Raw genomic sequence first — 16,703 nt, 5'->3', positions numbered from 1 at the left:
TCAGAAGTTTCTGAAGATGAGATAGCAAGTCAAAATACTGAAGTGCTCACCTGAGCTGGCATGCCAAGCATGGGTCCATTTCACTCTAACAGATTTTGTGTTTTTGGATACTGCTGGAGATGTTTTTTCAGGGGAATACAGCAAGAGCCAAGTCCTTTGCACCACAAGTTTCTCAGCTACATAGGGGAGGAGAAAAAAGAGTGGGAGAGCAATGGTGATATGGGGATGCTATCATAAGGGGAACAGATAGACATTTCAGCGGCCGCAGGCGTGACACAGGATGTTATGTTTCCTCCCTCGTGCCGAGGTCAAGGATGTCATTGAGCAGCTGCAGGACATTCTGAAGTGTGGGGGGTGAACAACCAGAGGTCCTGGTCCATATTGAATCCAATAGCATAGGTAAAAAGAGGGATGAGGTCATGAAAACAGAATGTAGGGAGCTAGGAAATACATTTAAAAGCAGGTCTTCAAAGGTAGTAATCTCAGTGCCACGTGCTAGCAAGATCAGAATAGGAGAATAGATCAGATGAATGCTTGGCTGCAGAGATGGTGTAGGAGTGAGGAATTTAGATTCCTGAGGCATTGGGGCCGATTCTGGGGAAGATGGGGCCTATAAGGTTGGGCGGGTTGCACCCCAGCAGGACTGAGGCAAATATCCTCACAGGGGTGTTCACAATTACTGTGGGAGAAGGGTTAGAGTGGCAGGGGAATGGGAACCTGAGCAGGGAGATACTAGGGAGGGAAACAAAGATAGAAATGAAAGACTGAAAAGTAGAAATTAAAAGTGGAAGGCAGAGGCAAGAGGGGCTAGCAGCAAATAGGGCCATTGTACAAAAAGTGTGTTAAAATGTTAAAAAGTCAAGTCTAAAGGCACTGTATCTGAATGCACAGAGCATTTGCAATAAGGTAGATGAATTTACAGTGCAAATAAATGCAAATGGGTACAATACAATTGTGATTATGGATACATGGCTGCAGGGTGACCAAGGCTGGGAACTGAATATCTAAGAGTATTAGATATTTAGAAAGGACAAGCAAAAAGGAAAAGGAGGTGGGATGGCATTGTTAGTTAAGGATGAAATCAGTGCGATAGCGAGGAGGGATATTAGCTCAGAAAATCTAGGTGTAGAAACAGCCTGGTGGTGCTAAGAAGCAACAAGAGGCAGAAAACATTAGTGGTAGTTCTCTATAGGCCCCCAAACAGTAGTGTAAGGTAGGGACAGCATTAAACAAGAAATCAGAGATGCATGTAATGAGGGTGCTGGAGTAATCATGGTGACTTTAATCTACATATAGACTGGGCAAACCAAATTGGCAATAATACTGTGGCAGATGAATTCTTGGAGTGTGCACAAGATGGTATTTCAGACCAGTGCATTGAGGAACCAATGAGGGAACAGGCTATCCTAGATTTGGTATTGGGCAATGAGAAGGGGTTAATTAATAATCCTGTTGTGTGGGGTCCTTTAGGAAATAGTGACCATGAATGATAGAATTCTTCATTAGGATGGAAAGTGAAGTAGTCTAATCTGAAACTAGGGTCCTAAATCTAAACAAAGGAAACTATGAAGGTATGTAGGGTGTTGGCTACAATAGATTGGGGAACTTCATTAAAAAGCATGATGATGGATAGACAATGGCTAATCTTTAGGGAATGAATGCATGCATTGCAACAGTTATACATTCCTTTCTGGCACAAAAACACAACTGGAAAAGCAGCTTACAAAATAAGTTAAGGATATTATTACATCCAAAGAGGAGTCATATAAACTTGCTAGAAAAAATAGCAATCCAGAGGATTGGGAACAGTTTAGAATTCAGAAAAGGAGGACCAAGATATTGATTAAGGGAGGGAAAAAATAGCATATAATTGCAAGGAACATAAAAGCGGACTGTACATAGAAAAAGATTAGTGAAGACAAATGTAGGTCCCTTACAGTCCGCAACAGGAGAATTTATAATAGAGAAGAAGGAAATAGCAGAGCAATTAAACAACGACTTCAGTTCTGTCTCCATGGAAGAAGACACAAATAACTTCCCAGAAATACTAGGAGAACCAAGAGTCTAGTAAGCAGGAGGAACTGAAGGAAATTAGTATCACTAAAACAATTGTGCTGGAGAAATTAAAGGGACTGAAAGCTGGTGGCCGGGACTTTCCAACTCACACTATGGCGTGACACGCAGCAGGAGTTATGGCGGGTAAGCCAGAAGTCCATTGACTTTTGGTGGGATCGGGCAATCCTGGCATTGGGTAGGGCTAGGAAAATCACACCTGATAAATTGCCAGGGCCTGATAGATTACATCCCTGGATACTAAAGGAAATGGCCGTGGAAATAGTGAATGCGTTGGTTGTCATCTTCCAAAATTCTGTAGATTCTGGAACAGTCCCAGCAGATTAGAGGGTGGCAAATGTAACCCTACTATTTAAAAAAGGAGGGAGGGAGAAAACAGCGAATTACAGACCAGTTATCCTAGTATCAGCAGTAGGGGAAATGCTAGAGTCCATTATAAAGGATGTGATAACAGGACACAGAAAATTTCAACGGGATTAGACAAAGTCAACATGGGTTTATGAAAGGGAAATCATGCTTGACAAACCTACTGGACTTCTTTGAGGGTGTATCTAGTATAACAGATATGGGAGAACCAGTGGATGTGGTATATTTGGATTTTCAGAAAGCTTTGATAAAATCCCACATAAGAGGTTACTGTGCAAAATTAAAGCACATGGGATTGGGGGTAATATATTTGCATGGATTAAGAACTGGTGAGCAGACAGGAAACAGAGAATAGGCATAAATGGGTCTTTTTCAGAGTGGTAGGCAGTGACTAGTGGGGTACCGCAGGGATTAGTACTTGGGTCCCAGCTATTCACAATATATATCAATGATTTAGATGAGGAAACCAAATGTAATATTTCCAAGTTTATTGATGACACAAAACTAGGTGGGAATGTGAGTGGTGAGGAGGATGCAAAGAGGCTTCAAAGTGATTTAGACCAGTTGAGTGAATGGGTAAATACATGGCAGATGCAGTATAATGTGGATAAGTGTGAAGTCATCCACTTCAGTCGGAAAACAGAATAGCAGAGTATTATTTAATTGGTTTTAGATCAGGAAATATTGATGTAGAAAGGGACCTGGGTGTCCTTGTACATCAATCACTGAAAGCAAGAATGCAGGTGCAGCAAGCAGTTAAGAAGACAAATGGTACAGGGATGGACAGACTGGCTTCAGGGATAATGTTTCCTCTGGCTGGAAGTTCTAGAACAGGAATCACAGTCTCAGGATACAGGGTAGGCCATTCAGGGCTGAGATGAGGAGAAACTTCTTCACTCAGTGGGTGGTGAACCTGTGGAATTCTCTGTCACAGAAGGCTGTGCAGGCCAAGCCCCGGAAATACTTAAGAAGGAAATAGATAGATTTCTGGACATTAAAGGCGTCAAGGGGTATGGGGAGAGAGACGGAGTATGGTGTTGTGATAGAGGATCAGCTATGATCATATTGAATGGTTGAGCAAGCTTGAAGGGCTAAATGACCTACTCCTGTTCCTATTTTCTATGTTCTGTGTTTCCCACCATATTGATACAGTCACAACTGAGTTTGGGCTGATGTAGACAGAATGCCTGACACTTGCTTACCAAAGGGAAGATTCTATGGAGAGCTTGCGTCTAAGGTGTGCTCTTATGGCAGTTAAAAGAAGCTCTACAAGGAGACTCTGAAGGTTAATTCAGGAGTTTTGATATTGATGTGGATTCTGGGAGAAGTTCGTCTCAGCTACACCCAGCTAATCCAAATAAAAAATGGTGCGGCCTCCTTCGAAATCAACTGCACATCAGAGACAAAGAGAAAACACAAGGAGAGGAAATCCTGTGCCAGCAACTCGTTCAAAGCACAATCATCAGTGGCATCCTGTCCTATGTAGCAGAAACCTCCGGATGCAGATCACCCTTAGCAGTCACCTATGTACCGACCAGAACCCTATCGAACACCCCAAATAACGGTCATAGTCATCTTTGCCGCTAAGGATGAACAAGAGGCAATTGGGTAAAAGAAAGACTTAGATTTATACAGCAGCTTTCATAGCTCTAGGGCTTCTTAAAGCTTTTTACAGCCAAATAAGTACTTTTGAAGTAGTCAATGTTGTCATGTTGGAAACTTGGCAGCTAATGTGTGTGTAGGTCATAGAAGTTTGAATAGGATGAGTAATTAGACTAAAAACAAAAAACTGCGGATGCTGGAAATCCAAAACAACCTTCTGTGGAAGGGTCATGAGGACTCGAAACGTCAACTCTTTTCTTCTCCGCCGATGCTGCCAGACCTGCTGAGTTTTTCCAGGTAATTCTGTTTTTGTTTTGAGTAATTAGACTGCAGTACCAAAGAGTCTTCAATGAGATGGTGACAAAAGCTTCAAAACAGGAAGACTTATCAAATGCCAGTGAAGCCTGTCACATCCTTTAAAATGTAAAGTTTGGCGGGGGGGTGGGGGGGGGGGGGTGTCGGGGGGTCCGGGAGGGGCATGCTGATTATTTTTCACCTTAACAAGGATGTGTTATTTTTCCAGGGGCAAAGCTCAGGAAATAAGGAATTATAGACCTGTTTTATCAAGTCTTCACACACTTTATGTTGCCCTGGGATTTGTGAGGCTTCTCAGGATGTTGGGAGAGTTAGAGCTGCACCTGTGCTAGATACAATCTCTTTGCAGAGATGGTAGTTTAAAGTCCCCTCCAAACTGTTTGGATACAATCATAGAGTAGTGGTGAACAATTGTTTTTCAGACCAGAGAGAAGTGTGCAGTGGTGTCCCCAGTGTTGCGGGGGATCACTGATACAAAAGTATACAAAAGTTGGGAATGTGGTAATGGTGAGGAGGAACAGCCTTCAGGAGGGAAATACAGATTGGTGAAATGGCCAGACACAAGGCAAAGGGAATTTAATGCAGAGAAGTCTGAAGTGATTCTTTTGGTGGGAAGAATGAGGAGAAGCAATTTAACCTAAATGGCTCGATTTTAAATGGGTGCAGGGACAGAAGGAACCAAGGTGTACTTACTCAAGTCTTTGAAAAGGGCAGGGCAAGTTGAGAAGGGGTCCTTGGCTTTAAAAAAAAGCATAGACTGCAAAAGATAGGAAGTTATACCAAACCTTGAATAAATCACTGATTAGGCTCCAACTGGGTCGAGGCCAATTCTGAGCATAAAATTTGAGGAAAGATGTCCAGGCCTTTGGAGAAAATGTGGTAAATATTTACTAGGATGGTACCAGGGTTGCGAGACTTCAGTTACGTGGAGAAGCTAAAGAAGTTGTGGTTGTTCTTCCTAGAGTAGGGAAAGTTAAGGGGAGATTTGACAGAGGTGTTCAAAATCATGAAGGTTTTTGAAAGAGTAAATATAGGGACCTGTTTCCAGTAACAGAAGGGTCGGTAATCAGAGGAAACAGATTTAAGGTAATTAACAAAAGAACCAGCGATGACATAAGGAAAAAATAAATATGCCATGAGTTATTTTACTGCCTGATAAGTCTGGTGGAAACAGATTCAATATTAACTTTCATAAGGGAATTGAAAAGATACTTCACAAGGACAAATTTGCAGGAACTATGCAAGGGAGTAAGGCTATTTGGTTAAGCATGACTGGCATGTTGGGCTGAAGGGCCTTTTCCTGTGAGGCATTATTTCTATGATAATCATGATAAGTAGCCAGAAAGCCTGGATGTAGGCTTGAGAATGTGTTGCTCCTATCCAGCACTGGGACAGGAGAGAAAGAGAGACAGGAACCTGGCCTCGTGATTTCTAAGCCACAGCAAACATTTTTTTCCTTGTCTTTTCCTTAAAAAACATTGGCATATAAACTGTTTTGATTATTTGTATTCTGTCCCAGACATCAACTGCTCAATGGGGTGAAGAAAACTATTAAGACTATGGTTGCAAATCAAAGGTTCAAATTACTCTTTGAGGTTTCAGAAATAAGATTCACGGAATAAATTAACAATAAATATTACTTGGAATTTGCTTTGCATGCTAAAGGCACACTTACCTTTTCCAAAGAGTTGAACAGCACCATCTTGTGGAACTAGAGTGCTTTACCAGACTTTTGGAATCACAGTGACACTAATTCCTCAGGTTTCAATTCCATTGGTTATAGTAGAATCACACTCAATGCTAACGCTCACCCTTGGAGTTAGCAGGTGGAAACTACATTTGTAAGGGCAAGGCAGGTGCAAATGTGAATACAGCATTATTTCTGTTGGTAACTTGTTCATTAGGTGATACCCACCCTATTCCAGATCCACTCATGGACCTGATGAGCATGGAGGACAATCTATGAAATGTTTAAAAAGGAACAACACTTTGGGTACATGCAGACACCATCATGGAGACCAACACGCCTCCAGTTACTTCATGAATGAGTTACCACTTCAGTGCCTGATCTTAAAAAAATGCTTATGAAGGTCCACTCTCGGCCTGTCCCCCGCCCATTATGTTCCTAAAAGATTGGGGTGAAAGTTCTACCGCTTGCAAGGCATTAAGGAGACCGCTGAGAAATCGCAGAGACTTGGCACAATCGATGTCTGCCACTTACCTGGACCCACTGATGTTACAGCAGAAGGCTAGTGGAACCCATTAGAAATTTTGCTAGGGGGAGAAACCTTGTATGATGGTCAGGAGGTGAAGCCAGTTAACATTAACATGGGCCCTATTACAAATACACTGTTGTGAAAAAACCAATTCTGTGTGTGCAACACATTTAAAATAGCCAATATGTTAATTAACTATTATTTCACTAACACTAAAAGCACTTCACAGAAATGATGCCCGTGAGGCATGAGAGATGACAAGTTGGAGAGAGGTGATCAAAGATCCTGTGAAATCTCTGAGGAGGCTTTGGAAAGGAGGGGAGAGGAGTTATAAGGTGGAGGTGTTTAGGGGTATGATTCTAGAGTGTCGGACCAAGGTGGCTGAAAGTACTGAAAGGGAAAAGGGGGTACAAAGGAGATTAAAAGTTGAAGAATGAATGCTGCATGCTTGCAAATCAGGCTGAGATTTATGTCAGGTAAGGTGAGAGTGACTGCCCTTAACACTAAGGCAGCATTTGACCGAGTGTAGCATCAAGGAGCCCTAGCAAAACTGGAGTCAATGTGAATCGGGGAAAACTCCCCGCTAGTTGGAGTCATATCTAGCACAAAGGAAGATGATGTGGTTGTTGGAGGTCAATCATCTCAGATCCAGGGCATCACTGCAAGTTCCTCAGGGTAGTGTCCTCGGCCCAACCATCTTCAGCTGCTCATCAATGACATTCCGTCCATCATAAGGTCAGAAGTGGGGATGTTCGCTGATGATTGCACAATGTTCAGCATCATTCGTGACTCCTCAGATACTGAAGCAGTCCATGTCCAAATGCAGCAAGACCTGGACACTTTCAAGGCTTGAGCTGTCAGGTGGAAAGTAACATTTATGCCACACAAATGCCTGGCAATGACCATCTCCAGCAAGAGAGAGTCTAACCATCTCCCCTTGACATTCAATGCCATTACCATTGCTGAATCTCCCACTATCAACATCCTAAGGGTTGCCATTTCTTGATATCAAATGGAGTGAATTGAATTGGCTGAAGACTGGCATCTCTTATGATGGGAACCTCCGGGGGAGGCCAAGATGGATCATCCACCAGGCACTTCTGGCTGAAGATTGTAGCAAATGCTTCAGTCTTATCTTTTGCACTGATGTGCTGGATTCCCCCATCATTGAGGATAGGGATATTTGTGGAGCCTCCTCCTCCAGTGAGTTGTTTAATTGTCCACCACCATTCACAATTGGATGTGACAGGACTGCAGAGCTTAGATCTGATCTGTTAGTTGTGGTATTACTGAGCTCTGTCCATCATTTGCTGCTTCCGCTGTTTGGCATGCAAGTATTCCTGTGTTGTAGCTTCACCAGGTTGACACCTCATTTTTAGGTATGCCTCGTGCTGCTCCTGGAATGCTCTCCTGCACTCTTCATTGAACCAGGCTTGATGGTAATGTAGAGTGGGGAATATGCTGGGCCATGAGGTCGCAGATTGTGGTTGAGTACAATTCTGTTGTTGCTGATGTTCCACATCGCCTATGGATGCCTAGTTTTGAGCTGTTGGATCTGCTCGAAATTTATCCTATTTAGCACAGTGGTAGTGCCCCACAACACAATGGAGGGTATCCTCATGTGAAGGCGGGCTTTGTCCCCACAAGGACTGTGTGGTGGTCACTCCTACCAATACTGTCATGGACAGATGCACCTGCGGTAGGCAGGTTGGTGAAGGTGAGGTAAGTATGTTTTTCCCCACTTGTTGCTTCTCTCACCACCTGCCATAGATCCAGTCCTTCAGGACTCAGCCAGCTTGGTCAGTAGCGGTGCTATCGAGCCACTCTTGGTGATGGACGTTGAAGTCCCCTATGAGCACCCTCAATGCTTCTTCCATCTTGTGTTCAACATGGAGGAGCACTGATTCATCAGCTGAGGGAGGATGATAGATGGTAACTAGCAGGAGGTTTCCTTGCCCATGTTTGACCTGATGCCTTATGAGACTTCATGGGATCTGGAGTCAACGTTAAGCACTCCCAGGGCAACTCCCTCCTGACTGTTTACCACTGTGCTGCAACTTTTGGTGTGTCCTGCCGTTGGGACATGACATACCCAAGGTTGGTGGTGGTGATTTCTGGGACATTGTCTGTAAGGTATGATTCTGTGAGGATGACTATGTTAGGCTGTTGCTTGACTAGTCTGTGAGACAGCTCTCCCAATTTTGGCACAAGCTCCCAAATGTTAGTAAGGAGGACTTTGTAGAGCCAACTAGGCTGGGTTTTCTGTTGTCGTTTCCAGTGCCTATGTCGATGCCGGAAGGTCCTTCTGGTTTCATTCCTTTTATACTTTGTAGCAGTTTGATACAGCTGAGCAGCTTGCTAGGCCATTTCAGAGAGCAGTTAAGAGTCAAGTACATTGTTGTGGGTCTGGAGTCACATGTAGACCAGATCAGGTAAGGATGGCAGATTTCCTTCCCTAAAGGGCATTAGTGAACCTGGTGTTCTTTCCCGACAATCGACAATGGTTTCATGGTCACCATTACTGAGACTAGCTTTTAATTCCAGATTTATTAGTTGAATTTAAATTGCACCAGCTGCCGTGGTGGGCTTTGAACCCATGGCCCCAGAATATTAGTCTGGGCCTCGGGATTACTAGTCCAGTGACATTACCACAACACCACCACCTCCCCAAGTGTCTGGTTAATGACTTGAAATCCATCACCTCTCCACTCTGTTGTTAGGTTGATATAGGTGACAGGGAAGCGATGTTTGGCATTGGATAACTGTAGATGGTGTTTTTGTTTCGGTGTTAGCTTATGTAGGGTGGAAGGCCAAGAGACAGGTAAGGAGAGCAAATGAGATGAATGACGAGGTGATTTTTGGTATTTGTTGAGGGAGAAATGTGATCCAGGAGAGAAAAGTAACTGCTTTTCTTCAAATAGCATCATGAGATCTTTTATGTCCACATGAGAAGGACCAAAGTTCACATCTCATCCAAAAGATAACTTATCCATCAAGTCCCACTGCACTTAAGTAGTGGTCTACAAAATGGAAGTGTATTTTTGTATTCATTCTTCCAATCATTTGCCATTATTTTGGTAAAAGAGCCATGGGAAAACTGGAGAAACAGCATAAATGATCAGGAGAACCCCCATGGAAATTCACTCCTTATGTGCCCATGTACTCGAAGGAGACTTGAACTTAATCTTCTATCCCAGAATCAAGGGGTCAGAAGGAAACTAATGGGATTAGATCAAGTGCCTGCTTCAAAAACCCCACCTGATTTTACTTTTCGTCGATTTTAAAGGGGCAGCCAATCCGATCCTGCCTGTTTTATGTCAGAGGAGTTTGTTACCGCAATAGTATTACCAACTGAGCTAAAATGCCAATGTTGAGCATGAAATATTTCTGGAACTTTAAAACATAAAATCCTCAAGACTGAATTTCCCGCTTGCTTCCAAGGATAACATGGCACTTGAAGCTATTTTTAATAAGCATTTGCAGGGTGCAGTTTTGCAGCAATAGCCTCCTCCAACACTTCAGTCTTCTAACATGTCAGGCACTCGCCTCCATGTATCTCCACATCACATTGCTGCATAAGGACAGGCTGTGACTAGTGGCAGCTGTGTGGCTTTGCTGTTCAGTTGAACAAAGCCATGAGTAAGAGGGATGATGAATGAAGTGGTAACTTACGTTCTCCTTTTCTGAAGCAAATACTCCAGGGAAATGGCCAGTTAATAACTTGAAATTCATCAGCTACCCACCCTATTGTTTGGTTAATCTAAATTTCAGGCACGGCTAAGTTTCAAATCAATATATTGGTGTGACTTGATTGACTCGTTATTGCAATGGTCGAGACGAAGCTACAGTTATTTTAGGATCAAACTGACAGCAATGAAAAGTCCCTGTTATTCACATTCTCTTTAATTCAAGATACTTTTAACATCTGTATCAATCAGTCTGCCATTTAATGCTGGAACATGAATTTGTGGGTAACAGATTGCAAGTAGAAACAGTTGAGTCAAAGTAAGGTTTAAACTAGATGTTGTTATGTGAAAATTGGACCAATCTAGCATTTGATCACCTGGGTAATTCAGGTTATCACATTGAAGAATTACCTGAAATGTAAATCCTTGAATGTAAACTGGGTCTCAATGATTCCTGTTGTCTTTACTCTTGATCGTAAGACATCTTGTTCTGATGGGACATACTGAGGAGCTGTAAGTCTGTCCAAAGAATTGAGGTAGCTGATGAGATACAAAGAGGGACCAGTGATTCTCATGGTATTCACTCCTTTTTTACACATTTCTCTCTGAGCCTTACAATTGCCAAAAACATTGCAGGAAAAAGGTTAATACATAATGGTATTCTAATCTTTCGCAAATATAAATAAAACTGGATTCATTTTGCAACAAGAATAAACTGCATTGATCCAGCACTCTTAACATAAAGAAAATGATGATCAAAACTATTTATATTAAACTAGTTAGTTAAAATATCATGCAAATTAATATCATGCAGCTTTTCAAAGATCCCGATTTCAAGCCATTGGCTCATTATTTTATAATACCTTATTATGACGCTATAAATATATATAGTTTTCCATATTATGTCTCTGAGCAAAGAATATAAGTGTCACCTACTATGAGGCAGAATCATTGAGCTGATACTCTGACGCTCTCTCAAAGCAAGCCTGAATTCCTGGATCATTCCAAAGCCGATCAATGATTTCTACAAGTTCTGTTGGCAAACTCCCTTCCTCTACTGAATCAGCCAGATTAAAAAGGTGCTGCGCATCAGCCTGTAAAGAAAATGTAATAAATGTATTGTTCCTGAACATTATCATAGAAATGGGTTTAAATACATCTTGAGTTTCAGTTGTTTGACTAACTGAGGTGTGGAATGTGCTGTGTAATATAACAACACAAGTCAAAAGAAGAATCCCTCAGCTACCAACCAATTTGTTTCACACAACCTATCTTCACACATCAGTGGTTTCTCCTTAAAATTAATGCTTTAAGGCGATCAGTATTGCAAGCTGATTCACCCAAGATATCTAAGAAATGGTTTGCATACCTTCTGCCAGCTTCTGTAAATCCATGAAACTTGGGCTTGAATCTTACGTTTGTCGGACACACGCGATTGGCGGGCCCAGAAGCGGACGTGAATGTGCTTCCGCCTGCAATTGGCCCCTTAACGTGATTTCAAGCTGGCTGGCCAATTAATTACTGCTGGGGGGAGGGAGGGGAGGGGAGGGAGGGGGGTGTGCGGGAAGAAGGCGGGCGCTGACAAAAGTGGGGGTGCTAGTGGGCACTTCTAGCGACCTCCTGAAGGCAGGCAGCAGCTGCAGAGCTGCCTCAGGGAGCTGCAGACCTGGACAAATTAAATGGCAAGAAAAAACTGCATCATATGTGTCTATGCAGCACATTCAAGCACCTGACAGCAGAACTCAAAAAACATCAGTCCCCAGATTTTTTTAAATTATATTTCAACCCGGACATTTCATCCCGCCCTGGATGAGGTTTCAGCAAAAATGTAAAGGCCGCCTGGACAATTGGCCCATCTGCCAACCGTAAAAGTGGACAGGCCACGAAAAATCAATTTCAATTGCTTCCTTATTGGAGTGCAAGTGCACCAAGATTGTGGCTCCTATGCTGATTTACCCCAGACGCTTTACATAACTGTTACAAAATCTGAGAGGATACTTTTCATTGGCCTGAATAGGAAAACTTGAAGGTTAAGAATGCTATTTTATTTTTTTATAACTATTAATGCACACTAATTTTTCACTGATTAATGAAGTTGGTATACCCTCCATCTGTATTTCAATGATAGCATCAGTTTAATAAAACAGAAGTTGAGTATATTTAACACTTTCATTCAATGTCCACCTTATTTTATAACTCATTTGTGTTTTGATTCCAGGATTCCTGTTCCATTTCCGGCATTGATAAGTTTCAGTGGTGTGGGCAAGGGGGAGGGTTGCAAGCTGGCACCCAGCTGCCCTGATGTTGCTGGTTCCATTGTAGAAATGGACACTCAGACCTTCTGCAATTTCCAAGGAGTCGGGCTAGTTTTGGAAAGCAAAGTTTCACACCAGCATAGAGGTGTCATGAACCTTGGGGGAACAATGGTTTGGAGTCAGGAACTGTATGACAGATAAGTTCAAAAGGTGCCACCAACTTTGGATGTCATAATCAAAAACTGTATCATAAGTTCTATGTGTTTTTAATAATGTGTGTGATGATAGGGTTTGTTTCAAAAAGGTAAGTGACCTTAAATAATGTGTTTTCCAGGTTGTCACTTCTGACATCTGGCAAGCTGTCAAGGCAATGAAAAGCATTTTGAAAGTGGAAAAGTTTTCATGTGCATTAGTGTACATTAGCCACTGGTAAAAGTGCTACTCTGCATTGCAGAATAGTGAAATTCAGGTTTAATTGCTTGAAATATCCACTTTGCTTTCCTGTTTTCCTTGAGGTTCAGCACAACCATTTGTTGGGCTTTACAATGCTTTCACTCACTTTGAAATTCAGCTCAGTCACCTGTTTGGCTGTTTCAGACAATTGACAGATGGCTGGGCTTCTGTTTGTCTTCAAATGCTTTAATGTATTCAGCTCAGGAGGTTTTGATGACACAGTTTTTCAATGGAATCTTGTTATGAATGCTTGGCTGGGTTCCAAACCACTAATAGATTCAGCTCAGCAGGGCTTGTTTATGCAGCCATTCAGTGGAACCTCATTGTGAATGCTTGGCTGAGTTCAAAACCCACTAATGGATTCTGCTTAACAGGGCTTGTTGATAAAGCTGTTAAAGGGAATGTGATCTTATTTTGATAGATGTATGAGCTGTTAAAAGGATTATAGTTTTTTAAGTGGATCATCAAGCACTATTTCTTTATTTTGACAGATTTATGAGCTTCTTAGAGACTTCCCCATGTTATTAAATGGCTTGTGAGCTGTATATATAGTGGATTTTGGTTTGGGGTGTGTGAGGGATGCTCGGGATTGAGGGGATATGGGGGTGAGGCTGCGTGAGGGGGATGAGGGAGGTAGGGGGTCACATCTCAGTAACTGGGATGGTGTCTCAGCAAATAGAGACAGGCCTTTTAATCCGGCTGCATGAGCATTGGCCTGCATCAGCCTCAACCTTGGGCCTGCTATGGGGGAGCAAGCCCAACGCCAACCCCTCCCCACCATCCCACCTTGAAAATGGTATGGGCAGGCACTGTCAGCCAGGAGGCTAAAGCAGGACATTAGGAAATCTTCTGACTCCTAATTCCTGCCTCCAAGATGATAATCCGGCCCCATGTCTTTAGATTTTTTTGTCTCTGATTCCTACCACCTGATGCCAATAATAATTGTCTAACACTGATGAGAAAGAACAGGTTGTGTTAAGGGGATGCAATAAAGTCCTGACTGGGTAAACTCTAGATCCACTGATTTTCCAAAAATAATTGTATTATCATGCTCCACATCGAGCTTCATTTGTGCTTTTTTTCAAAGAAGGTTTACTTAACAGCATTGTTGTCTCATAGAGGTTACATCAGTACTTATAAAATGGCTGAAGTTAGCTTACTCCAGCCACTTTACATGGAATTACAACTCTCTTTAGTGACTTCAATATGCTGTCAACATCAAACTTAAAGAAAGTAGTACCTATATATTCCTCAACCTTGCATCAATCCTCAGAGTGAATCAAGATAACATTTTAACCAATTTGTTCCGCATACTATTGAAGTGCAAGTACTATCTAGCACTACGCAGATGAACAAGTTCACAATGAACAGAGTCATCACAGGACTAAAGCTCCTTGAGACCAGTATAATTTGTTCAGATGAATCATTATTTTCATTCTCTACCTCAGAATTCTCATCATCATATGTCATTTTGAGGACCATGTCTCTCCGCTTTGGGCAGTTCATTGCATAATAGTGCTTCTAGTCACACCTGACATAAGTATTTACTGTTCCTTGTACACCACTGGGATTAATTCACCTATTATTGCTGCTCCAATTCTGTCTTCTGCTAAAGGTGCATTCGTCCTCATTTTGCCTGTCCTTAATCCTTCCAATGTGTTATTGCTTGCATCCTGTGTCTGGAGCATTTTGAAATCAATGGGCCCTCTTTGTGGTACCACGGAATATTCCACTTGTTCCATGAAGGCTGAAGGAAATGACTGCCCTCAGGAATTTTTTCAAGGTCCACAAGCACCCTTTCCAAGAATCAGCTCCAACTGGAACCAGTAGCTTGTCTGTATGAGATAACTTAGTACAATCCAGTAACTTGAACCATAATTCTGATCCAGGAATCCTGAAATTTAATTTCATCAAACCTTTTATACAACTCCTTCATGGATTTTGTTTTCTGAAATCTATCAAAGTTTGACCATGCCTCATTGGTATTTAACTGATCACCTTTCTTGTAAATATCATCCAAGGACGACGACAGAATGTCAAAACCTTCATCACTATCCAAGTGATGGGCATCCACCTCACAAAATACTTTACTTCTGCTAAGAATCTACAACACTTAAGTCATGCATTGTTCCTTTTTTGATAGACCATAACCCATGTCCATATATCCACTTCTTTCTTCCACTGGTAATATGATTCAAACTCCAAGAACATCAGAGGGTGATCATACACTGACAAATTAGACTTGCTTTCTGCCGTTTTCCACGGTGGCTCCTGGGACTGTAACTTACTCTTTTTAAAAAAAATATGGCTTCAACCTTTGCCTTTAGGCAACCATTCTCTGCTGCCATGTTCTATTCCAGAAAGTCAGTTGGTGAAGGATAGAACTGGAGCCAATCTGAACGCACTTTTTTTTATTTATTTACAGTTATGCATTACAAGTGTAAACCAACAGCCACAGTTTCAGCTTGTGTCAATTTATAGGGATTGAAGTAAATCACCAGTTAATACTTACCATTGCATACTATTAAACACAATTAGTATACAATTAACAAACAACACAGAGAAAACAACCTTGAATTTTTCATAGTCAATATTGGATAACACTGCTGATTAAAAAGAAGACCCATGGACAAAATTAACCAAGATAAAATGAAGATTTCAGTTTTTTGACCTGTCAGCCTTTTTAGGACTTTGTTAGTTTAATTGGGTGAAACAGGTTTCACTTGTGGAAGATGTACATCAGCACTATGGGCAACCAATATCAGGTAATCAGCCCCTTATTTTCAATTAAATAGAATATTGAAAAATAATCAGCTGTGCTTGGAATACAGTCCATTGATGGTAGAAGGAAGCCAGCTTTAAAATTGTATTTTAAAAAAAATAGTAATATTTGAGAAACCAATAGAAGGTATTTTCATTCTAGTGTTAAGGAGCACACCTGCAGAAAACATCACATTTCAATTGTTTGGTTGCTTAGGCAACCTGAATGAAAAATGTTTCACTGTTTATCAGAAGAGAGAAACTGTCCTTTCACAGAAAAACCTGGATTTGCTGTGATCTTATTTGGAAAAAGTACGTGACAATGTGTAAAATAGATTCTCTCGACCTAAGTCCTATTCTTCAGTTGAATGAACACATGCATATGAATGTGACACTTATCTGGAGGTTTCAACAATTCACTTAACCTTTTCAAAAATCTATCCTGAGTTCTGAATATTTAAAGTAGAATTCCGGTAATTTCAGAGATTGAGGAGTCTCAGAAGAAACACATGTCAGGAAAATATTTTGCATGAGCAAAGCAATGACATTTTTGTGATGAGATGATGATTTTGGGATATGAATGACAATTTGTGTGATGTGAATAATATCTGTATATTGATTTATAGAAGGAATAAACTTTCACATCTCATTCACAGGTACAACAATGAGCCTTTTATTCTACTTATATGAATAAAACATAACAGCTTGGTGGTAGGCAAATTATTTGACCCATAACCTGTACAATTTGGGACATAGGGAAGAATTTTCTCCCAATCGGGCAGGCTGGGCGGGAGTGGGCAAGCAGCCGATCGCCGCCCACGATCGGCTGGACGCTGCCATTTTATGTTGACAGGCCAATTAAGGCCCGCCCAGCGTAACAAGCACCCAGAAGCGCTGAGCGCTCCCTTTGCAGGCATGGGGAGGAGGGAGAGTCAGGGTCTTCAAGGCCCATGCACGCGAAAGAGCGTAGAAATCTC

General features: G+C 41.7%; 1 protein-coding gene across 1 annotated transcript in view; it reads right to left on the bottom strand.

Moving 5' to 3' along the window:
• The window catches only part of LOC121285803 (guanine nucleotide-binding protein G(t) subunit alpha-3-like), a 61,808-nt gene that overhangs the window by 30,121 nt on the left and 14,984 nt on the right, over positions 1–16,703 (bottom strand). The window contains exons 4-5 of the mRNA XM_041202636.1: positions 11,195–11,352; positions 10,670–10,798 (exon numbers count right to left, since the gene is read on the bottom strand). Of these exons, the coding sequence (XP_041058570.1) occupies positions 10,670–10,798; positions 11,195–11,352 (287 nt within the window). The remainder of the gene's footprint in view (positions 1–10,669; positions 10,799–11,194; positions 11,353–16,703) is intronic.

This window comes from Carcharodon carcharias, chromosome 13, assembly GCF_017639515.1.
Source record: "Carcharodon carcharias isolate sCarCar2 chromosome 13, sCarCar2.pri, whole genome shotgun sequence".
Classification (NCBI taxonomy): domain Eukaryota; kingdom Metazoa; phylum Chordata; class Chondrichthyes; order Lamniformes; family Lamnidae; genus Carcharodon; species Carcharodon carcharias.
This window is presented reverse-complemented; position numbering and strand designations above follow the sequence as displayed.